Here is a 25,011-nt window from a genome sequence, read left to right as displayed (position 1 = left end):
TTGTGCAACGAGCTTGCCGAGCCCCTGAAGATCCTGTTTTGTAAATGCCTTGATGAACAAATGGTCCCCAGTGATTGGAAAGTGGATTATGTGAGTCCTATCTTCAAGAAGGGGGATCGTCACTCCACGAAAAACTATAGACCGGTGAGCCTGACCAGCATAATATGTAAAGTACTTGTAACCGCCAATCAGGGCGGTTAAAGGATTATTCAGACTCGTCATGTCAAACCAAAACATTTTAATTCGGTCAAACCTGTTGAATATAATTCATTTTAGTATTTCAAATAAATCATACGTAGGCAATCATACTAAATGTTTAATCCAATATATATTTACATAACAATCATAGCTATGTAATTAGTCTAATCTTAACACTTACAATGAGTACTTAATTTGTCATATTTTTATGTCGTCACAATGATAAACGATGCAATGGAAACAGTCTACCTGTGTACACAACAAGTACAAGTTAAACTTACTTGTTGAAAGTCTTCAGGAGAAACAAGTTACGTGTTGGCACTATGATGGGGATAGCTACAGTGAGGAAGTGGTGCCCTGCCGGGCACTCACATATTCAAACTCGCTGCGTCAGGTTTGTTATACGCAAACAAGATCCCCTTACACCACCCAACACCTCAACCTACTCTAGGTCTTTCGTCTGCCTCCATCTCAACACTCTACATACTGTATACGGCAGGCACACCCAATAAACATGACATGACTTACAGCCTAACATAATGTTTGTTTATGTGTCTTCATACTCAGTACCGCTTGCGGTAACAGTACTTGAGAGCATTATCAGAGATGCCGCGATGAAACATCTACTACGAAACAACCTTGTAAAGGATTGCCAACACGGTTTTATGCCGGGGCGCTCCTGCTTAACACAATTGCTCAAGGTATTGGATATTTGGACCCATATTCTAAAACTGGGTGGTAATGTCGACAATATATACCTAAATTTGCCCAAGGCTTTCGACAGTGTACTCCATGAAGGCTGAAAATCAAACTGGAAGGGTACGGAATTCGAGGAAATGTCCTAGCGTGGATAGAAGTCTTTCTACATGACCGCAAGCAGTGTGTGGTGATTAATGGCACGAAATCATCATCTGTACCTGTCACAAGCGAGGTACCACAGGGCAGTCAGTGTATTAGGCCCGTTGTTGTTTGTTTGTTTCATAAATGACATGCCTGACGCTGTACTCTCCTCCATACAAATGTTTGCGGATGACGCCAAGTTATTTCGGGAAATTAAGAACCAAGCGGACTGTGAAGAGCTGCAGAAGGACCTCTGTGGGCTCCAAGAATGGTCGAAGAAATGGCCGCTGAGATTCAATGTCACGAAGTATAAGAGGATGCATCTGGGGCATACCAACGGCAAGGAGGCATATCATGTCTCAACGGAATGAAGAAACTGCACTATTTGAGACTGAATATGAGAAGGTCCTTGGGTGTGTATGTTGACAATGAGCTGTAGTTCTCGGGCCATTGCGAGATATACTAGGGACTGTCAGTTGATTGAAAATGTTCAAAGGAGAACCACCAGACTCGTGCCTGCACTTCGGCACCTCAGTTACCCTGAGAGATTGGAGCGCCTGAACTTGCCTAGCTTATATTACAGACGGGCAAGGGGTGACCTAATTGAGGTGTATAAGCATCTCAAGGGGCACTACTCAATCGAGTGTCGTTACCTGGAGCTGGCGGACGCTCTCCCCACAAGGGGTCACAGCTCAAGGTTGAAGAAGCCGCACGTCTAGACAACTGTGAGGGCAAACTTTTTTGGAGTGAGAGTTGTGAACTCTTGGAACAATCTGCCAGAGAGTTTTGTGACGGTACCGAGTGTGAGCTCTTTCAAGACCAGACTTTTCCAACACTGGAGCAGGTTCAAGTACATTCAGGAACCGGTGCATGCCCAGTACTTGCCAACAGTGCGTAACAGAGACGTGACCGATAACCCAAGCGGCTAACGAACCGATCACTGGTGAAGAGGATAAAAGTAAAGTAAGCCAAAATTGAACAAGTAATGTCACGGTAACAGTTAACCCCAAGATACCAGATAGGGTTTCGGGGTTAAAGAAAACTATGACAGACACATGATATTCTCCACAAGACCCTCAAACGACATCCACACAAGTCCCTCAACAATACCTCCAACAGCACCCCTATAACACTCCCCAACAGCACCCCTATAACACTCCCCAACAGCACCCCTAGAACACTCCCCAACAGCACCCCTATAACACTCCCCAACAACCCCCACAATATCAATACCCCCGATAACACCCCACTTCACCCAACAATACCCCCGAACAACCGATAAGACCCCCACAAGACCCCCAAACATGACCCTCTCAAGATCCCCCTTCAAGACCCTTGTAGTGGATACTCTCCCCTACAACTGCCACTGACTTTAGTCGCTGATCAGTCGCTTTTTTTTTGTGAGGAATGCAGATGTTACGTTGGGAACACCAGAGACAACGAAAACAGCTACTGGTTGAATATTTTTAAAGAGTGATTGCTGGTATTCTTGTTCACCTGATTACTTCCTTGTTAGCTGTTGTACCATGTCAAGCTGAAAAACTCAGAAGTTCAGGTACCAAATTGTTTGTTTTAATTTTGCATGAAAAAGAAATATACCGCAGGTCGTTGTATGCTTATAATATGCTATAATATCCTAGAATACTGTTGATTATGAAAATCATATAGCCCTTTCGAGGATATTGCAGCATGCAAAGGATTATTGTGTGAGGCTATTTTACTTGGGTCTACTGATTCATCGACGAAAGGAAAACTCCAGTTTGACAAACCTCATCATTCATATCAAAGTTTGATTTGCTCTTGTTTAATTATTTATAATAATTATTACACTATTTATCTACTTACTAGCCTTTCAAGCAATTGGTGTATTTCTTGATAATTGTCTAAGAGGAACCGGAGTACCCGGAAAAAAATGTGGTGTTTAGTAGGTGGTGTGGTGTTGTAGGCCTCCCAATATCGATAAGAAACGAACTATAATCGACTGTAAGATGATAATATCTCCACAATTGCTATAGAAAACTTGGAGGTGGGACTAATTTAAGTTATACAGTAGGCCAGGCGTGACAACTTTGATGCTTTGTATTAAAAAAAATCTCCATATGTTCGTTGTTATATACCGCAGTACATACATAAGTCCGAAATTAACGTTTTGCATACCTTTGTAAAGGTAACTATATTCAGCTTTAATTTTCATTTGTATTTGTTTCATCAAACTTTATTGGAAAGGACGCTGTGATCTTTTAATCGAAGTTACACTGTTTTTACTCGATTCAGTCTAAGATTTGCCAAATAGATAAGCTTTCAAAAGGCGAAACTTTATTAAACCCCGAGTTCGTTGTTTGCTGAAAAAGTAACATTAAATTGATAAATACCAAAATAACAAAAATAGCCACAGATAAACTGATATTAATGCTCAGTTTTTCATGTTAGACCACTACAGTTACTGTAGATTAAAGAGTATTCCTGTTCACTGCTTTTATATACTGTATTTATTTATTTATTTTTATTTATTATTTTTTTTTTACGGGGATTAGCCCACCCGGGCACAGGTCACCTACCCACATTGGGGCCTGGGGGGCGAAAATGTAATAATAATAATGATAATTCATAGTAAATAAAATTCATAATAAAATATAAAATAAAATAATAATGATAGCAATAATAATCATAAGAACACTGTGATAATAAAAATAAAGAAATACAAAGAAAAAAAGATAAAAAAATCAATAGTGAGAAACGCTATATGTATGTTGTGTTGTCAAGCAAGAGAAACAATGGAGACCCTGCAATTGTGTGTAAATGGGGCAGAAAGGCAGATCAGCAACCTGGGACTTGGTCACAATATTCGTGATACCATTTTGCAGCAGGGTCTACCAGTAGACAATACATTATACTTCCAATATCTTCCCAGGCGGTAGTACCTCCCTGTTTAATAGCTGACTACTGCCTACTTACTACCTATGTGTGATATTACCTACTGTATATCATCATATAGGGTATGTTATTGATATTGAAACTTTATTTAATCAGAAAATACAGATACACAGTCGATAATAATAACAATATTGGCATTGCTAAGCCAGTTGAGAGCCTGAGCTCTCTTGGTGGCACCTGATAATTATATACTGTACATTTATCTCAAGGAAGTATTCTGTAACATTTAACATTATCTGGAATAATACACGTAACGTGGTGTTATTAAGAACCCATCAGAATGTTATCACGGTTATCACTTCGTTATCTATTTATTTTATTTATTTATTTTTTCATTTATATTACAAGTATATACATCTGAAGATACTCCGCATGTAAACTATTTACTTTACATTGTCTTATATATTTATTTTCTGAACACTGCGTGTTATATGGATAGTGAAAATCATCATGAGAAAATCGGGTTAGCAGTGGAAGGTCGTGCCCCTACATACGGGGTGCTCCTGTCCTCCCCCTCCCTTTAACTCCTCTCGCAACCTGTCCGATCAGCTGATCTCGCGATCCCAACCACCCAGTCTTGTTTTGCACTTATTGCCCTTCGTCAGGGAAATTAACATTGTTATTAGACGCGTATCTGATAATCTACTCAGTGTATCGTAATGAAACTTCAATCTAAGTTATTACTTTATTTTGTTATAATGTTAAAAGAAGAAATATTGCTTCACGCGATTGTTTCAATAAACTTAATTATATTGTGTAATAACTATATCATGGACTTGCTCTAGCGTTTCAGGCTTTATAAGCTCATTACGTGTGCTTCATATATCAAAGATAACCTATTATTTAAATATGGCGGGTATTAGCAGTGTTGCGCAGAGAAGATGCTGAGGATGGCTAGTCGGCGGGCCGCAGTCAGCTTTACAACTATTAAGACTCGGATCCGCTCGGGTCTGTGACGTCACTCTCGGGTTCTCCCCAGCGGCCAATCAGCGTGGCGTTCCGTGCACGTGACTCCAATAGACCAATCCGGGGGCCGTATTGGCGCAGGACCACTCGCTCCCAAACTCTCTGACAAGCGTAGAAAAAGTTTTCACTGTGAGCCGCCATTTTGGTTTGACTGCTACTCGGCGCAAAATATTTTTGTCGCCGGATAATGTAACTTTGTGTTAATATGGACGGCTAATTTTACAACATCAGCGTAGCAAGAAGCACTTTCTGTACAGATAACTGTAGAAAATGTGATAAAGTGTAAGGATGTTGGAGTGGTTTGTGTGGGAAGTGTAGAGCCAGCGGTCAGTGAAGCTGCAGAGCTCAGTTGTGAAATCCCACCAAGGAGATGTCTGCCTCGCAAAGTTACAATTTTCCCGGCGATCCACGGCGGATGCCCACCTAAAGTGGAGTGATAGTGCTATTGAGTTGTAATGATGCAATATGAGTGGCGCGGGGACGCTAGCAACTCGGGATTGAGTGTAAAAGTGGTGTGTAGTTTAGGCATCGGTTTTGTGTTGAGGAGCGCGTTGTAAACAAGGACGCCATGGCGGAGCAGCAGCTGGGGAGCGAGCCGCCCAACAAGCGGGCCAAGATAGACTCCTTCCCATCATCGGACCCCACCGGTGAGTTCATTTCTCTTTACCTCAGGCTTCAAATGACTAACTTCTTCAATTTGGATTCTGTATATGATATTAAGATAGGTGAAATGTGACGCCCACCTGAGTGGTTAGGGGGCTGGTCGTACCTGGCCGAGACACAGGGGGACTCATAACACTATCCCGCCCCACCAATGTCTGCTCACATGGCCACAGTTATACACATAGGGACCAGAACGTGTTGATTTGTCACCTTTGGATGGTTGATTAAAGTGTTATTTATCCCAAATTACTTTACATGGTTCAACATTGGTTGGTAGTGGTGTAACTCTGTTGACATCTCTAAGGTGAGCTTTCTTGACAAAGCTTTCCATGGAATTAGATGAGAATATTAATATTGAAGAGGAATCTTTCGTAAAAAAATCAATTTAGATGTTTTTTGGTGTATTTTTGTATGTGAACTTTCATCCAGTTCTTTCATGTCAGATTTCGTCAGTGATACAGTTGTCAGTACACAGGTCAGTTGAAGTAGCTAACACTTATTTACAATAAAGTGATGTCAAATATTCTAGGAAGTGTTAAGCAGATATTTTAACAAAAGACTGAGTTTCTGTTTGATGGCAATGTCACCTCTTCAACCAAAACATAGAAGTGTGATCCTCACATGGGAACATATGAAGGTTCTCCACTTTTTTCATTATGCAATATTTTGAAATTAATTCAATTAAATAACAAATTGAGTTAAATAATAATAATGAGTGTAATAATAAGGGGTAATGTGTTAGTTTAGGGGCACTACAATTAAGTTGTACTTAAGGCTGTAAGTGTTAATGGATTCTAGTACCTGTAATATTTCTTAGCAGACCACCTTAAGATGAGTGTTTCAGGTTTATGGCCCTTGTAGGCCTCTTGAATTATATCTGGAAAGTGATTTTTAGTATTTAACATTGTCAACCAGAACACACATTTAAGTGAATATTACACTACAGTTGTTGCAGTGTATTAGTATGACAGAAATACAAAGTATACTAATACCGTATACTAAAAGATAACAAAATGCTAGGCCCATGGCACAGAATATATATACTATCCAAGTGATTGTATGATAATCTTGTAACTTGGGAGTGATTACATACCAATGCAGACTGCAATTTTTTTAGGAACAGTGTAGATACAAAGCTAATTCAGCTGATCAAGCCTTACTAGTCATCACTTTTCAGACTCAATTTGTTTTGAAATTCTATACTTTTTTTAAAATTCTATACAACCATATTTATGAGTAAAAATTTTTTTTTAAAGACCAGAGAATTTATTTCAATCTAACTTCAGTACAGTACAGTAATTTTCAATAAGGTTTGATAGATGGTACTGTACTTACTTCATATTTATTTGGCAGTGGATATTTTGCCGTGACCGGCTAAGTTCCTACTAACGCTATTTTACTGTGAGTGTGCTGTGATTGGCTAATCGTCCATTACTGGCAAACTAGGCGAGAACAATATTTGATTAACTCTGGCGGCATTTGCAGGGGTGGATCCAGGAATAACAAAATGGGGGGGGGTCCAAGATGTTGTGGGTGGGGGAACACGGTGAGCACAGCGAGCCCACCCAGCTGGGGGGTGTTGTAAGCCCCCCTCCCCTGAATTTTTTTTGAAATATGACAAATATTATGGTCATTTTGAAGCCATGTGCACTTGAAATTAAGAGATACAGTATTCTGAGGTTAATTGTAATTACGTTTTATTTCACAAAAATGCCTGGGTACATTACTGCAATAAAGAAAACCTATTGCAGTTTTCTTATGAAACAGGGGGAGTCTGGACCCCTAGGACACCCCCCCCCCTTAATCCTCCTTTGATTTGGCCAATATTTCACCGTGAATTGATCGTTGTGTAGCTATAAACATTCCTAACCAGGAGTTGTTTAATTAAGGTAATTTTTTTCTACGGATGTTTTTATCATTATAAAAGAGGCGACATTTACTAGAACCTAATAAAACCTGACCTAACTAACCAAAGAAACCTACCTAACGTCCTACCCGGGGAGAGGACCCCTCGTCATATTAAACAGAAATTACTCAGCCAATCAGTACACTCACGGTATTATAGCATTAGTAGGAACTTACCCGGTCACAACAAAATAGCCAGTGTATTTATTTAAGTAAATTTGACTAAAATGAAAGGTTTTATTTTATTTATTTTTTATTCTCATATTAATGGTTCTACTTTTTAGTAGACTACAAATACAGTGTTTCATGTTTATATTAATAATTTGTACTATGGCCTGAAGGATATTAAGGTAGTATTTGTTGCCAATGAATGTACAGTACTGGTACAGTATTGATAATTTCACTGTGAGGAGTTTTTCAAATCACTTGTCAAATCAATAGCAAGCATATTTTTACTCTGACTATAATACTTACCGGTACATGCAGCTGGCAGTAGGGTGATCACTGGTTTGATTTGATATTACTACCGGTATACAATATTCGGTCAATTTAATAGGTGTAGGCCAATACATCAATAAACATTCCATGAGGATAACACAGAGTATATTAAAATACTTGAATATGGTATGGTCTTTGTGAAAATATTTAGAATGTAGGGAGAAAGAAAGCTGAATATAAAAAACACGTATATCTTGGTGTGCCACATTTTCATTACAAACCAACTCTCTCTCTCCTTTTTATCAATGATTTACTTCACACTACAACTAATTCTATCCATTCTTATGCCCATGATTCTACTCTTCACTCTTCCTCACATTTTCCCTTTCCTCCTAACTCTCAAACTAGATCTGTTTCTATAACTGATATCATTACTTCTATCAATGCGGATCTGTGCAGCATCTCTGAATGGGGAGATACAAACTTGGTTAAGTTCAATAGTAACAAAACTCAATATTTACCAATTACACTTTGTAAAGTAGACGATCTCCCACCAATTACATTTCAGGACGCTATCTTCCTCCCAAATTCTGAAATAAATATGTTAGGCCTCACCATTTCCTCCAATATGTCCTGGAAATCACACATCCTTAGTATAACTAAAGCTGCCTCCCGAAAGTTGGGAATGCTGTACAGATGCCGCAGCTACTTCACTCCTGAGCAGTTGCTCCAAGTATATAAGGGATTCATTTGTCCTAACTTGGTGTACTGCTCTCATATCTGGGGTGGCTCTTCTTCTGTCCAACTATTAGATAGGGTGGAATCAAAGGCATTTCGTCTTATTAACTCTCCTCCATTAGTCGACAATCTCTCTCCCCTTTCTCTTCGCCACAATGTTGCTTCACTCTCTCTCTTTTACAGGTACTTTTACTGGCAATGTTCAGTGGATTTGGCATCCTGTGTACCGCCAGCAAGGCCGTGGGTTCGTAACACACGTCTTGCCCGCGGTGCCCACCATTTCTCTGTGGATGTCAGTTACACGAGAATAACCCGTTATAGTACCTCCTTCTTTCCTCACACAGCCAAACTGTGGAATGCTCTGCCTTCTGTGTTTCCATGCTCTTACAATCTGTCTCACTTTAAAAAGCTGGTTTTCCGGCAACTTCGTGGTGTAGATTAATACAGTATAACCTTTTTTTCTATATTTTCAATTTCTTTCCGTTCTTTTTTTTCGCCCCCCAGACTCCGTTGTGGGTCGTTTGACCTGTGCCCGGGTGGGCTAATCCCTTTATATATATATATAATATATATATATATATATATATATATATATAAAAAGGGATTAGCCCACCTGGGCACAGGTCACTGACCCACTTCGGGGCCTGGGGGGCAAAAATGTTAATAATAATTCTAATTCATAGTAAATAAAATTTATAATAAAAAATACACAATTAAAAATAATAATAACATAATAATGATAACAATAAAAAAGAAAAAAATCAAGAGAGAAATTATATAAAATTATGTATGTTGTGTTATCAAAGTAAGAGAAACAATTGAGACCCTGCAATTGTGTGTAAATGTGGCAGAAAGTCAGATTAGCAACCTGGGACTTGGTCACAATTTTTGTGGTGCCATATGGCAGCAGGGTCTATCATTAGACAACACATTATGCTTCCAATATCCTACCAGGTGGTAGTACCTCCCTCCTTATTAGCTGCCTACCCGGTACTACCTGTATGGTATCTATAGTACTGGTATATAGGTACATGCCAAACTATACCAGTACTGTACTGTACTTCTATAGCTACCTAATAGAAGGAGAATAAAAAATAATGATGATTAAGGACTGTAATAGCAGCACCTCACTACATTTCACACTCACGTGTCCATGACCTTGTTTGATCTGACACTGAAGGCCTTGGCATTGTAAACTCTGATGTTATTACTGTACCCAGTGTGACATGGCATTCTGCAGTCAACACCCCCAGATGAGTAGAGTATATACAGTGTGCTATGTGCATGTACAGTACAGTATGTAAAAGTCTGTGAATTATTATTATTGATTTTTTTGCCTATTTGTGTATGTACGCATGTAAGTACAATGCCAAATATTATTGGTGTTTTTTTGTGTAAGTGCAATAGATTGTTTTGCAGATACTTTTTTTTTATTATTGCCTGTGCATTATTTTTGTAATTGAGTGTGTGTGTGTGTGTAAAATGATGTGCTTAATTACAGTGTAAGGGTACATGACATGAGTGTGTGTGTGATGTTTGTACGTGTGTGTTGGGCGGCTCTTAACTTCTAAAACTGTCTGACTTCCAAACAGGGCCATCTAAAATAAAATTAGTGGGTGTTGAGTCTCTTATTTTCCTTTAGGAAGCCCTCAATGGCATCTGTGTTGGCTATCCACCTTGTGACACATGTTCAGCAATTTCTCCCTCTGATCCTGGGCAGAGCTCTTTCACTTTATCTCCAAGAAGGTTCTGGCATTTTGGTGAGAAGCTGAAAAATATTGCAAGTTTTTCCAGGGTGTCCATTGTGTTTTTAATAACTTGCTGACTGCAGTTATTCACTACACAGATGGTTCAACTTATGAGTTATACAATGGAAATACTGATGATCTGCTATTCTTTGCAGCAGCAGCACCTATGCAAGGTCCTGCCATATTCCCTGCCTCATCATATTCTTGGCCGACACACATGTTAAGTCAAGTCCAAGGTCAGATATTGCTGTTTTTATTATATTGTACTTGCAATGGCCTCTTGATACTGACTTGCATTAGTAATATATACCCTTCAAACTCCTCCTGGATCTGTCTGCTACTATCAACACATCATAGAACCAAGGGCAGCTGCTAGGTATTAATTTCATCAGTCGCCTCATCTGCCATCACAGCAAAAATGCTACCACCTTCTTTGACCATAAATTTTCATAAGTTAATTTTGGATGGTCTTGGAGTTATAGGTAACCTTTTTGGAGCACCCCTCTTGAAGTACCAGCAGTACTCACTCAGCAGTTTATCTCCTGATGCTACAGTATACTTGGAAATCAACCCGTGTTTGAAAGTTCCCCGTTTCCTAATTCTGCAGTGGCATTGTCTCTGTGCCCTATCAGTGGCATTGTCTCTGTGCCCTGCCAGTGCCAATCCTTGCTTTCCACATAAAGTGATTGTCTTGGTGATGGATCAGATTACTGCCCTGTTATTTTCCATCCTTTCTTAGATACGAGCTGGTCAGTCATGGAGGTGCTCTCCATTTATCCTTTGGATAAATTCCTCTCCCATTACCACTAAAGTTTTATAGAACTCTGAGATATTTTGATGTTCCTTGAATTTCCTTATCGCTGATGTCCTGTCTATGATGTGTGAGGTTGTTTGCATAAGAAAAAGCAATCGATAGGTTGCTTTCCTGGCTGGTAACAAGAGGGAAGACAATGTCACACTGTAGGTGCGGTATTGGTGAGTGCTGCTGCTTAACTGAAGACCTGGTAGGGGTGTGGAGTGGCAGGGCAATGTTGCATGGAAATTTTCTGCGTACGAACACAGGGTGATAATGGGGTCACTAATCCTGACCACAATGGTCTCATGGGGCTACCCCATGCCTGGTGGGTCTCCTCCTGCCTCCCACTGCCCTCTCTTAACTTAGGGACTGGCTTGCTTATCATAGCAATTTAACTGAGATTAGAATTTTCACTCAAAATTTTGACCGACTTCCGGAAGATGGTGGAAGACTCAGCCACTGTGTGTGTTTTTATGCTTGTCAGGTTGTGTAGCTACAGTATGTGCAAAAGAGCGAGTCTGCTTGTTTGCAAGTGTGTTAAGAGTCTCTACGTGCATGTTTAATTGGTTTTGGAAATAAATTAATAAGTTTGCATTTAGTGAACCAGGAAATATTTTTTAAGATTTGCCTTATGTTGTGAGGGAATTTTTCATGAAATATAAGGTCACTTTATGGCATGGTACTGTACATAAATATACTGTACTGTTTCCTATTTCCAAGCTGTTTGAGTGACACATACGAGGCATCTCATTGATTTATTAGATGTGTTATAAACGGGTACGTACAGTATTCTCATTTGGTATATCATTAATTCTTTAAAGGAAGTGGCTATTGAGCTGGGTCACCTGGTAAAACATCCTACAGTTGTATGCAAAAGGGCTGTTTATCGTTTTTATCGAAGATATACCGGCACCTAACCTCAAATCAGGTTAGGTCATGTGGTCACCTGGCATTTTTCTGGAACAGGTAAGGGAAGGATGCTCACCTGTGTAAGTGTGAACGAGGTGACCCTGGCTCAGAAGTCCTTGAGCTATTTTACCTTTCTATATCATTGGTAAAAACAATAAACAGCCCAGCTATATACAGCAGTGGGCTATTTTACCAGGTGATCCAGCTCAATCGGCCTCGAGTTATTTTATTGTCTGACCCGGCTCAATGGTCACTTCCTTTTTTAAATTAGATATACAGTACTGTATATTGTTTGGATTGTAACTACAGTACTGTATCGGTAATTAGATATACAGTACTTAACTTGTAAGTGAGTAGACTTGGATTCGATTCCTGGGCAGGGTGAAGCTATGGGAAGTTTCTTTATGCCATTTGTTTCTGTCTATTAAACAGTAATTTGCAGATTATGTTCTGGGGTTGTCCAGTTCTTGGATTATTCCTTGACAATGGCTCATACTGCTCATTAACATTGGGTGTGGTGAATAGGTAAATGTATTTATAAGTCTTATGGCTTGGAATCCTTTTTTTCAAATGCTAATGATACAGTATTACTATAAAAACAAATGTATACTGGCTGTGCTAATTTGGTCTTATTTATAAACTCTTGTGACTGTGCCTTTCCACAAGTTCCCAAGGATATTAACCTGGGGTCATGTCTTGAGCAACTTTGTAGTACAGTGCAGTATTAATTACTGATAAACTCTTCAGGGGGTTGAGAAACCATTTTAACCTCATTAGATGGGCAAGCCATCATTGTGCCACAGGCTTGTTTCCTAATGTTTAAATTTAATTTTAACAATGATATGATGATATTGTCAGGATTAAGTTTTAAAAAGAAGGCATATGGAATAGGGTGTTTGTCTAAGAAATACTATCATATTTTGTATATGTCCCGGATCATAAGCATCTATCATTAATTTGGGCAAATTTGTCCAATGCTGAATTTGTTTTCATTTCATGGATTTGTGAACAGCTCCCAATGACAGCAAACTCTTGCCTTACTCTACAGATACACTAGCTCAGTGGTTCTCAACCTTGTTTGCCCCATGCACCCCTTTCACCATATGTCAGAATGTCATTCCCCCTCCTTTCCAAGATTGTCTTCCTCAAAAAGTGCATTCCAAATAATATGCATATAATACTGAAAATCCTTTATTTTTTCCATATTAGTATCAGTTCCCCCTGAAAACCTGAGGGGGGAAATTCCCCCCTGGTTGAGAAACCCTGCACTAGCTACTATCACTTTTCCACTCGGGTATGCCACTGGCTTTGCTTGCTTTTGGCTTGCTCTGCTGAATTAAAACAAATCATCCTTGAAGTTTTATTTCCTTTTAGCAAGGACAAACCATTGAGCATTGGCAGCTACAGTATCAGTAATAAAGTACAGTACAGTATTACCTTGAAAATCCAGAATGCCTGAGTCCAAGCCCTCCAGGTTTTGGAATAAAAATTATACATGTGCACACCGTATAACAAAAGAATTAAAATTAAAAGAAATGGTAATACAGTACAGTTGATGGTATCCAACTACTATACTCCAAACAGTGAGCTGAGCAGTTATCTCAAAGAAGGATAATTTTACTGTCCTCTGGCAGCCCCACCTTAATGCAGTGTGCTATAGGTAAACCAGTTGGTTATATTGTGGGTGATCCATGCCCTTCTAGCTGACTAGCCTTGTAAGGCACAGGAAAAAGTTTTGAGCTTCTCTGAGTATGAAGCTTAAAATACTTTTCTATCACTAGTTGGCTATGTTTGTGGATGACAATAACATTTACACATGTTAAAAGAGTAAGCCTCTTCTTAGACTCTGCCTTCATAAGCTAATGGAGCACCTGAAGACTTGTCACTCCAGCTTATTTCACGTGATGATTAAACACTACTGGGAGGAGTTAGGTTAGAGTAAGCACATACAATCATCAAATGAAATAAGCTGAGGTGCCTAGTCCTCAGGTGATCCAACCACATTCTCTGCAACTCCAAGTGTGTTAGCTATGAGGCAAATGCCACAAAATAACACCAGACTTTTTTTTACAGTATAAATCCGTACAGTATACATTTACAGTATAAATACGACCTGCCTCAGTCGTACCAAAATTTTGTCAAATTACGTATTTTCGAGTCCCAACGTCAGTACACAGATAAAATTTTCGTTTGTAATTCACTTTAAAATGGCTAGCATGCTTAAAAGTGTGAGTTTTGTGGTGCTGAGAAGAAAAAGAGATACCCATTTTAGATTTTCTATGTATCATTTAATCATTTTCGACTTAAGACCATTTCGACTTACGACCTGGATTTGGGTCCCTAACTCCGGCGTAAGTCGGGGAGGAGCTGTATATATAATTTTTTGGTTAAAAAAACGTGAATGGTCCGCGATAAAGAAACCCACAAAAACACAGGATTACTGTACCAGCATTTTGTTTTTTCTTAATGCTTTTATAAGAAAAATCAAACCACGTTTTAATTACTTTTGGCTATGCAGCAATTAATGAAAACCTTCTAAATGTGTAGAGGGAGAACATGGACATGCCTCTCGGTAAATCTGTCATTACCACAACTTACATTATTATCTTATACATTCTTACATTTATTACATGCTTAGTGTTTTAGTGTCACAACAGTGATAAAAATGGGTGTAGTAGATGGTGCTTGGTGGCTGGCTGTTGTGGGTTGTTAGTTGTTGCTTGGCAATTGTGTGCTGTTTACGGTATAGTAACTTTAATACTATAGTATTTGTAATCATATCTTTCATGATTAGGGAAAGTGGATCTCATAGGCCACATGGTCCATTAGGGGCAGTAAAGATACAACTATATGCTCTGTACAGTACTAAGCCCTTGTTTTGGTACACAAGGGGACACACTTGATGGCTCTACACCTGATTGCCTTTGCTTTCTCCAACTGTTAAGTGAGGTACCTATTCACATCTAGGTGGATGTGTATGACTATACCGTAGTAAATACTTTAAATAAATACCCAAAAGACCAGCTTTTAGACAATAAATTCTTGTAGAGATAGGTAAACATTCATATGTAACATGAAAAAACTCACATAATTTACACTACATTTAAACCACAGTGTTGAGATTTCAAAACATCATTACCTGTATATATTTCAAGTTATGCAATAATTTAGGTGATGCTTGGGTGCATTCATAAATCCAAATGCCTCATGCTGGATTGTGAGTTCCCAATCCGGATTTACCACCAGTCGAGTGGCTTGCCTTTGTTAAGTGATTGCGTCACATTGTATTAGTATACGTATTTGTTTTTTGGTGATTTTTTCATATTGTATGTAATTATTTTTCCATTTCAGTACAGTAATAGTTGTTACACTTGTTTTAATTTTTACATCTTTTCGGTTAATGCTGTAGGTCTGAAGCTATGAAGATGAATTTAGAACACAGCTTAAAGAGTCATCATAGGCACACCTAGCTTCTTCATTTTCCCTGCCAATGGTTTTGTGGTTGTGAGTGTTGTGTGATATGCCACTATAATGTCTGCTCCAGGGGAAAGAAAACAGCCAGCTTGCTTAGTAAGGCAAAGGAGACAAAAACAATCTCCCAAGAATTTAAATTAAAAATTCTAGAGGCCCCTAACCGAGTGATTCACCTTGCAAAGTCTCATTTTTTTTAAAGATTCTGTGATGCTTTGGTGAGTATGGTACAGGGTACAGCACTTGTAATAATTTGTTTTCTCCATATACTATATATGCAATTAAATCACTGGAGGTGTGCGTGGCCCATTTATATGCTGATAGCCATATAGGAAACCATAAAACATGAAGTTCCCAAGCGCTTTTGTGTAATTCACATCTGAAGATGTAAATAACATGCTTATGCTGTACAGTATATGCATGTTCTTTGTGTCCTGTATCTGTCTACAGTACTGTATTTATACATTTTATAAGTGTTATATTATTGTATGGTCATTGGTCATGTGATGTAGCCCTTCCTTTACATAATTAATATTGTAATGTTCTTTCACAATTTGTGCCAAGTATTTCGGATGTGAAGGAGCAAGATTATTTTTATTATGCTGTGAGAGAGAAAGGGGAGGGGAGAGGAGACTTTATACAGGGGTATTATTATTACCTGTGATAAATTTTAAGACACACTATGGTGGACCTCTTTGAGTGTTTAAGCTTGACTCTTGTACCTTGAGAATTCAGTGGTACCTGGGAAATATTAACTGAGGTACCATGGACTCTCCATTATTTTAAGCTACCAAATGCCCTCTGCACGTGAATGTAGCAAATGCTATTTATAGCTATAAATATAAGAATATGACAATGTTTAGAAGCATATACAAATATTAATTTTGTTTCTGTTTTTCAGATGATTTTGCTGCAATGTTGGAGAATGCTCTGCCAGATGACCTGATGTGGCCAGGCGACTCTCAGGGTGGTGGAGGTGGTGGTGGGGGAGGTGTTAATGGTATGATGGAAGGAAATGGTGGTGGCCCTGGAGACCGCCCCCAACAGCTGACGCACCTCCTCCAGACTAAAACCCCACCGCACTCCATGGCTGGAAATAATGCTATGGCCACTGGGCCCCACAATATGCCCAACCAAAGCAATATGATAGTTAATGCGTTGACTAATTCCAAAAGTCCCCACGGTGGACAGATGCAGTCACCTCAAAATACAAATTTGGGAATGAGTGGTGTTCCTACATCTAGCCAACAACTAACTATGAGTGACTCTGTTAATAACTTGAACACTATGCCCAATAGTATAGCTAACTCAATGGCTGCCAATGTGACAGGAACCATGTCAATGTCCATGGCCTCTAGTGTTGCAGTATCTTCCATGAGCCTTGTTAATACCAACACATCCATGGGTCTCAGTAGTATGGCAAACAGTGCGGGCATGGCTGGTGGTATGAATACTGTGACCAATATAAACACTATGAACACGATGAATTCCATGAATAAGTCGCAAGGTGTTGTAACCACAATGAACATGAGTGGTCCCATGGCATCCCAAATGAACGAGGGAATGCCAAATGGTCCACTGCCTGGCCTAAACAGACCCATGGTTCCACCGAATCTCCGAGGGCAGTCGCCACAACCCATTGGAGCTGGACCTCAGGGGATGGGTCCTCGACACCCAGGAATGGGTCCAGGACAACTAGGGCCAAGATTACAGGTGAGTCATTTTTGTCATATCTTAAATTTTCCCAGAGTTTGTTTGGGGTTTGCTCAATTTACAACTAGTATTATAAGTGCTGAAATTGTTACACTCAAAAGTGGAATTAAGTTCTTAGACTTGACATTTGGCTGTCTTACTGGCACTGCAGTCGGCTGCATTCATTCTTCAGCTGTAAAGTTAGGCATGGTACCTATTGACGGGTGAACTGAGGGCATCCAGGGCATGAACCAATGAACTTTATGACAGGAGGAGAGCACTGTATTCAATTAGCCACATTTATAATATTTTTTCCACCAACACGACATACACTCACACTTGTGCCACTGGAACTACATTTTAGAAAATCAGTCATACAGTATACTTATAGAACTAGAAGTGAAATCTCTTCCGACTCCACTGCTGTACAGTACCTAACATGGGTTTAGCACTGATGAGTAGGTTACTAGAAGCCAAGAACTCGAGAGTGTCTCAGCTACACATCAGTTCATGCTTCATATCCTAGTTGACTTTTTTATGCAAGGTATTCTATACTAGGTATTTTATTTTGTATAATTTGTTTTAAATTGTTTAATGAGCCTGTTGCTAGTAACTGGCATACTATTGTCTGGACCCAGAACTACCCGGCATCGTTCGACATTGAGTACTCGCCTTTTTGTTTATATACCAGTAATGGGGTCTGGTCTAAGGCTTGTCCATAGATATTCAGGATCCTGTTCGGAAAAAGGCTTTATTCTGAAGTGAATATCATTAAAGTAGTTTCAGAATGACTATCCGTTATTGTAGCCTCACTTTTCTTAATCATATGAATTGAGGATTCATTTAACCCCATACCCACATCCCACTGATGCTACACTCTTGCCACGTGCTAGTTTATCGAGCACTTTAACTTTCTTTTCTAGGGTCACTATGATCCTTGCCCTCTTCACTTTCTTCTCACCTTTATCACTAACACTCAAGGCATGCTTAGGGGCCTACTTAAAAGTAAGATCTCATTTAGGTATTGATAGAAGGGAGGAGTATTGACTTGATACTCCATCTTGCTGTGTAATTAGCTTTCCTCTTTTGGTGGGAATTCTTCCTGTAGTTTAATGTCTTGAAATATTTATCATTTTGTGAACTATGCCTTCTGAGTAGTCACTTGTGGTGCTTTTTATATTGGACTGTTTGCTCCCCATTGGGTGCCTTGTGGGTCAGTCATATGTTAGTAAGTCCCAGTCTTTAGTTTGGCAGCTGAGTGTATTTCTTGTTTACTGGTATGGTGCTTTCCTAAACAGATAGTTCTGGGCACCTAATAGGCTAGGTCAAACCTTTGGCATTTGGCTTGGACTGATTTATTAATTAGCTCTTCTTACTTTTGTATTACAACCAAATCCCTAAATGAAATCTTAAGGAACAAGTGTGCCTAACAAGAGCTACAAACAAGGGGAGGAAAGATATTGCTTATGTGCCCAGGAGGACCTGGTTTTATTATTGATTCATTATTATACAGTATTCTTTGTTCTCATATGGTTGGCTTCTTATGGTGTACGAGTCCTCACACTTAACATCTTTAATCATAGAAAAATACAATATATATTATTTGTAATTTGACTTGAAAATAGAAGGATAAGCTGTATCAGAAGGTATCACTTCTCTGACCTCTTCATCCTCTCTCCTTTCCATGACATTTTAGGCGACTGAAACATTTCAATAAATCGGAAACCATTTATTATGATGACAAACATATTTTAAACAAATACCTGTATTGAGATGAAAATAATTATATAGTACTGGTATAGTTTTTATTTTCATTTTAGAGTATTATAATTTAGACTGAGTCATAATAGGACTAGGCTTATAAGGAATGCAGATTTGAGGTGTAACAATTACAGGTATACATCCCAAACACAGATGTGCTCAGATGGTTGTAGTTATTTCAGTAATCATAAAGGACAGTTTATGGACATGGATCATCAACTTGGTAAGGGCAAAAACAAACAAAGGTTCATTTGCAGTGCTGTTGTACTATTGCTTTTCCATGATGATTTTGCGGTCCAAATCATCGGCATTAATTCATTCTCCTACACCTTGTGCACGTGTTAGTGATGCTCTCCTACCTGGCACATGTGCATCACACATATTTTACTTATTTATCAGGGTGTAAAGGCAACACTACTGCGGCAGGGGTCTCCACATGATGCGTATCTGGAAATACCAGGTACTTCCTCCGTGATGACAAACAACACTATTGGTGCAGGGAAGGACCAATATGGGGAAGGAAAAGTTGCCACAAGTCACAATAATTCACTCAAGCAGAAATTAGGTGCCACACTAAAAGTTTAGATGTGGAAACATCCGGATTATATAGATGATCATTGTCTTTACAAGAAAAATTGGCGTTTCTCGTTTATTTACAATCACCGTTGTTTCAGGGTTACTGCAGGATAGCAACCCAGAAGGGAAAAGTCTGGATTATTTCCAATATACTTGAAATTCCTTTCATTGAGTCATAGTAAGTTGTTTGCTTGTTACTCTTGCAATGTGCACTTCAGTGCAGGTTGACAATCCTTTATCCGAAATCCTTGGGGTCAGAGGCATTTCGGTTTTCGGAATTTTTCGGTTTTCAGAATGGTTACGGTTTTTTTTTATGTGTATTAGCCCACCCGGGCATAGATCACTGACCCACATTGGGGCCTGGAAGTCTAAAATATAATAAAAATTATAATAATAATAATAATTCATAGGTCTAGGTCGTGTTTCTCACTTTTGATCTTTTTTTCATTCTTGTATTTCTTTAATGTATTATTATTTTATTATTACAGTATTATTGTTATTATTATTATTATTATTAATTTTATTATTATATTTTTTTGTTATTATTATTATTATTGTTATCATTATTATTTTATTTTGGTGTATTTTTATTAAAAAATTTATTTACTATGAATAATTATTATTACATTTTCGCCCCCCAGGCCCCGATGTGGGTCACTGATCTGTGCCCGGGTGGGCTAATAATCCCTGTTAAAAAAAAAAAAGCCCCACAAAAAACTTTCGGTTTTTAGAGCTTTTCGGTTTTCGGAATTTCGGATAAAGGGTTGTCAACCTGTATTTTTTTTTTTTTTTTTTAAGAATATTTAATCAGTACAGTACATGATAGTGGATAATGGTGGTTACATTGGACTTAAGGCTTTTGTTAAGCATTACACAGGTTCTGTCCCATTTTGCAAGGTTTGTTATGCAATGGACTGTTTGGGTTTGTAGGAATATAAAGCGTGTAGTCGAATGTTTTACATTAGCTACAGTATTTTAAGGTATGGGGCAGAGTTCTCTTGACTTTTGTATTAGATCTTTCTGTTTCCAGAGAAATGGTTAGCTTCCCAATCTGGAGGCCGAGGATTTGGCTAGTGTTGTAGCTAACCACTTTATAGAATCACAGAGCTAGAGCTTGTGCTTCAGTCCTTCTGTTCCTTGGTACTGACCCTGACATTGTATAGGGTTATGGTTTAGACTTGACACTTGGTTCCAGTCAATTTGTGTCACAAAGTTTTTAGTGATGGCAATTGATGACTTGGGATATCTGGATAGTTTAAGCAAATAGTGTTCTGTGGGTTAAAGTTTTCAACATTCTTCCTTTGGATGTAGCAAAAAGAAGGTTGATTCAAGGGACATGGTAAAATATTGCTGGTACTCTCAAGGTCTGAAGACTCATGTTTGAATAGTCATGACATCATCCAAATAGATGTAAAATGAGATTTTTTCCTTGATGAGCACTTTTGCTGTGTTAGAGAAGTGTTGACCTCCAATCATTGTGTGCCAATTTTTGCAGGAGTGGATGTATTTTAGATTGGAAGAACTGGGAACAGGTTGATCTTGTTCCTCTTTTGCTGCAAGTGACTTTAAAGCTGAAGTGGTTCTGAGATATCTGTATTAGTGGCTCTCTTTTGCCCTAGTACTTTGATAGGTTGTGATTTCCTTTCCTGAAATTTGTGTGAATCCTGTTCAACTTCCCTCTACAATTTTTAGTCAAAGAGTGGTTGGTAACATGGTCTCGTGTAGCTGTTCTCAATTTTACAAGTTACTATACAATTGTGGATATTCTAGACATGCTGGCCACCTAGTTTTGAAGGGTTTGTTACTGATGGTGAGTATGAATGTGGAATACCCTAGTTTCATAGTTGATAAGGACTGCATCTACTGGTATTTTGTTTGACCTTTCTGAGACCCGTTTTGCAAGGTTAATTTACTGGGGATGTTCTTTGGTCCCTACTTATGAGGCATCTTCCTGAGTATGAGGAATTGATTCCAGTACCTCAGGATAATACTAGAAGCTTAAAATTATCATGGAGATTGTCGGGTGAATGCCTGTGTGGCCATTTTTATTTTATTTTTTATTTACTTTGTTTTTCTTAGTGCAACTCTAGTTGGTAGTGTATGTCACTCAGAACTTCAAGATTGTTTTCACACTCTCCAATTCATTGCAGTCATCTGAATTGTAACTCGTAATGATTTCCACAGTATTTCATCCCAGTCAAACAATTCAGAGGATTGGCCAAGGCATTTTGTTTCAAAAAATTTACCGATCTCAAGAGTTTAGGGGATGAAGACTTATTCTGTACATGAAGTGGCTAAGCAAATACTATAGATTCCAGATATAAATTTTAGAATAACGTATATTCAACGGGTAATGTGAAGATACCTGGTAAACTTGTAAAATGAACGAGGGAAGTTAGCTTGATGGTATTAAGAAAGAACAGTTTTCCCTTATAGCTACATTGTAAGAAGTCCTAATTAACTTTCCCAGGATTTTCAGTGGTTAGAACTCGGGTCCACCTGAGCTAGTTTAAAGAAGGGGGAAGCTTATACCGTATAGTATACTGTACTAATAAATATAAAAAATGGTGTACAGTAGTATCTTGCATGTAAGACAGTAGGGAAGCTAGTGTTTCTGCCTTCTGAAATTCAGTAAAGAAGACTATTCCTTAATTTTTGTCTTATGATGACTTACTCAAAAAATAAGTATTTCATCAAATGTTAATTTGGTTAACTACAGTATACTTGTTTTAAGGGTGAATAGACATCACTTAAAAAAAGTTCATAGCTGCTTTCCAAGTGCAATATATTTGTCCAGATACTTTATAGGTACAATAAGTACACGCTTAATGTAGTCCCGCTTAACGTTTTGGTACTTCTTCGCTAAGCTTTAGAAACCAAAAATTCGTTTAGCGTCCCGGTGATCTGATACTACGTCGTGCGATATATATAAATAAAGGACAATGGTTCTTCATCATTTAAATTAAGTTAATATACATACAGTAAACCACCAAGTCACCAGATATTATCTACATGTTACAGGCACCTAGAGAGAGAGGCTGGCTCATGGTCTGTCCAATGGCTACAAGATCTTGTCTCCAGGGATTCTGTCTAAGACTTCGAAAACCTCAAGTGCCTAAATTTGTCTTTCCCTAATAAGCGGCATTTCTTTTTCTGTCAACTCCACTACAGGGAAGCCTCTGATAACGACAATTCATATTTAAGACTCTGGTTAATTTTGGTCCCTATTCAATTTACACCATTATTTTCTTCGTATTTACAACGATAATATAATAAAAAAATAACATAATGAATTAAATTTTCATATAAATATTGTAATAACTAAATCTTGAAATGTATTATACAAATAAAAAATCCGCTCCTTGTGTATGGAAACTGCCGGGCTTGTAAGTGGTGACGCCAGCATCACTAGTATACAGCTAGACCCCGACTTACGACGGGGTTAGGGACCCAAATCCAGGTCGTAAGTCCGACATAGATAAAATTAAATAAAAAATCTACAATGAAATACAGTACAGTAAAAGCAATAAATAATGAGGAATGGATACAGTACAGTGAAAGTAATAAATAATGAGGAATGGATACAGTGTGACTGAGCACTTACCTTTAATGTAGTCAGCTGAATGCACATGGGGCCCCCATAATTTTCTAATTATACATGGAGACTACATTAACTGGAAACGTTTCGGTATAGAAAATGCGTGTATCATTTGAAAAAAAAAATGGTCACAACTGCGGCGGTCGTAAGTCGAAGCAGTCGTAAGTCGGGGTCTAGCTGTAAACAGTCGCAGCTGGTGGGCCTTGGGTTTTCACGCATCAGAACAGGAAAAGGAGAAGAACTTTCTCGGGTTTCTTATTTAATTTTTGTGTCCCTTTTCAACATGAGCAAGAGAGCAAGTGATGGTAGTGCTGGTTCAAAAGCTAAAGGAAAGTGTATAAGCTTAGCCGAGAAACTAGACGTGTTAAAACGATATGAAAAGGTGAGAGGTCTGTGGATATTATATGGAGCAAGTAATGAACATATTTTCTGAAGTGGATCCATTAACAGAATGAAGCATTAAAATTAACAGGGACATGAAAAATGCAAATGACCTCAACACGAAGAATTTTTGTATTACATTCGTAAGTATTATTTAAAACATAATGAACAGTAATAAGTGTTGCTTTCATATTCTTATGTAGAGAAATGACGATGTGTTATCACATGTACGCACTTACCTACATTGGCGTTCCCAATCCATCTCTCTTTATTAAATAACATTACTTAAAACATATATATTCATTTTTTTTTACATTAATTTTACTCCAGCTATAACCAGGGTCTTATTTTCTTCAGTTTCATATGTAGAACCATCGTCACTTGTGTAAACACTAACGAAAACAATGCCGTCTCGTCTCTTGTTTATTTTGAAATTCTACGTATTATTAATGAATTGTATTGTTCATTTTGTATATACGTACTGCATAAAGATTAATTCAATCAATACATATTCAGTAATAAACAGTAATGAATCTTTTGTGTATATTCTTAAGATAAATGACGCTATGTTTCATTGAGTGCTCACGTATACGTTGGTGTTCCACTATGTCTCACTTACCGTATTTTTCTTTAATATCGGTGGTTACTTTTACGGTACATTAAATAGCATTAATTAAAACACATATTTTTTACATTAATTTTACTACAACAACAACCAGGGTCATATTTTCTTCAGTTTCAGGTGGATAACTGACATTATGGGTGTAAACTGATAACAACAATGCTGTCTCATCTCCTCTTTTGTATTTTAATAATCTACACTGTTTCCTTGCATGCGCACTTAGAGTATTTGTTGGCGTTCCCAATCCATCTCGCTTTTTTCCTTTGCCATTAGTGGTTAGCTACTTCTATTGTTCCATTTATTAAGATTAAATGACATTACATGCTGAAAACATATATACAGTATTCATTTTGTTACATTCATTTTACTACAGCTACAACCAGGATGAAGAACCATTGTCCTTTATTTATATATATCGCACACAGATATATATAATTGTTCTGGAAATAGTAAGTGGCTTGGCTGAAGTAAACACTTTGCTGATTTTTCTCTATTGTAGAAAAATATAGTTTCACAGGTACTTAGTTCGGTTGAGAGTATATTATGCCTTCTTTACTAGGGGAAGTGTCTTAGTGCACTTAATGTATATATGAGAACACGTAAGTGAGGTGTTCACTGGGTAACAAGTGATATGGGTCTGCCTGCTCCCTCCTCTCGCTCAGAGCGTGAGAGTCAAGGAGGAGCGGGCGAGGTATTTGCTAAATCAGCTTGACCTGGCTCAACCTCTGATGACGTTATAGACCTCAGCATGTATGACATTAACAACTACTGAGTC

General features: G+C 38.3%; 1 protein-coding gene across 4 annotated transcripts in view; it reads left to right on the top strand.

The window, feature by feature from the left end:
• Nucleotides 1-25,011, top strand: part of LOC121869092 (histone acetyltransferase p300-like) — a 116,557-nt gene that overhangs the window by 37,479 nt on the left and 54,067 nt on the right. For 3 of the 4 annotated variants that reach the window (XM_042370260.1, XM_042370271.1, XM_042370250.1), the window contains exons 1-2: nucleotides 5,055-5,585; nucleotides 16,508-17,319. In XM_042370260.1, the coding sequence (XP_042226194.1) occupies nucleotides 5,507-5,585; nucleotides 16,508-17,319 (891 nt within the window). In that variant the 5' untranslated portion in view covers nucleotides 5,055-5,506. Of the gene's footprint in view, nucleotides 1-5,054; nucleotides 5,586-16,507; nucleotides 17,320-25,011 lie in introns of those variants that run through there. The other variant, XM_042370282.1, reaches the window with a different exon arrangement.

Source organism: Homarus americanus, unplaced genomic scaffold, assembly GCF_018991925.1.
Source record: "Homarus americanus isolate GMGI-L3 unplaced genomic scaffold, GMGI_Hamer_2.0 scaffold32583, whole genome shotgun sequence".
Taxonomy (NCBI): Eukaryota; Metazoa; Arthropoda; class Malacostraca; order Decapoda; family Nephropidae; genus Homarus; species Homarus americanus.
Note: the sequence above shows the minus strand (reverse complement) of the source record. Positions and strands in the feature narration are given on the sequence as shown.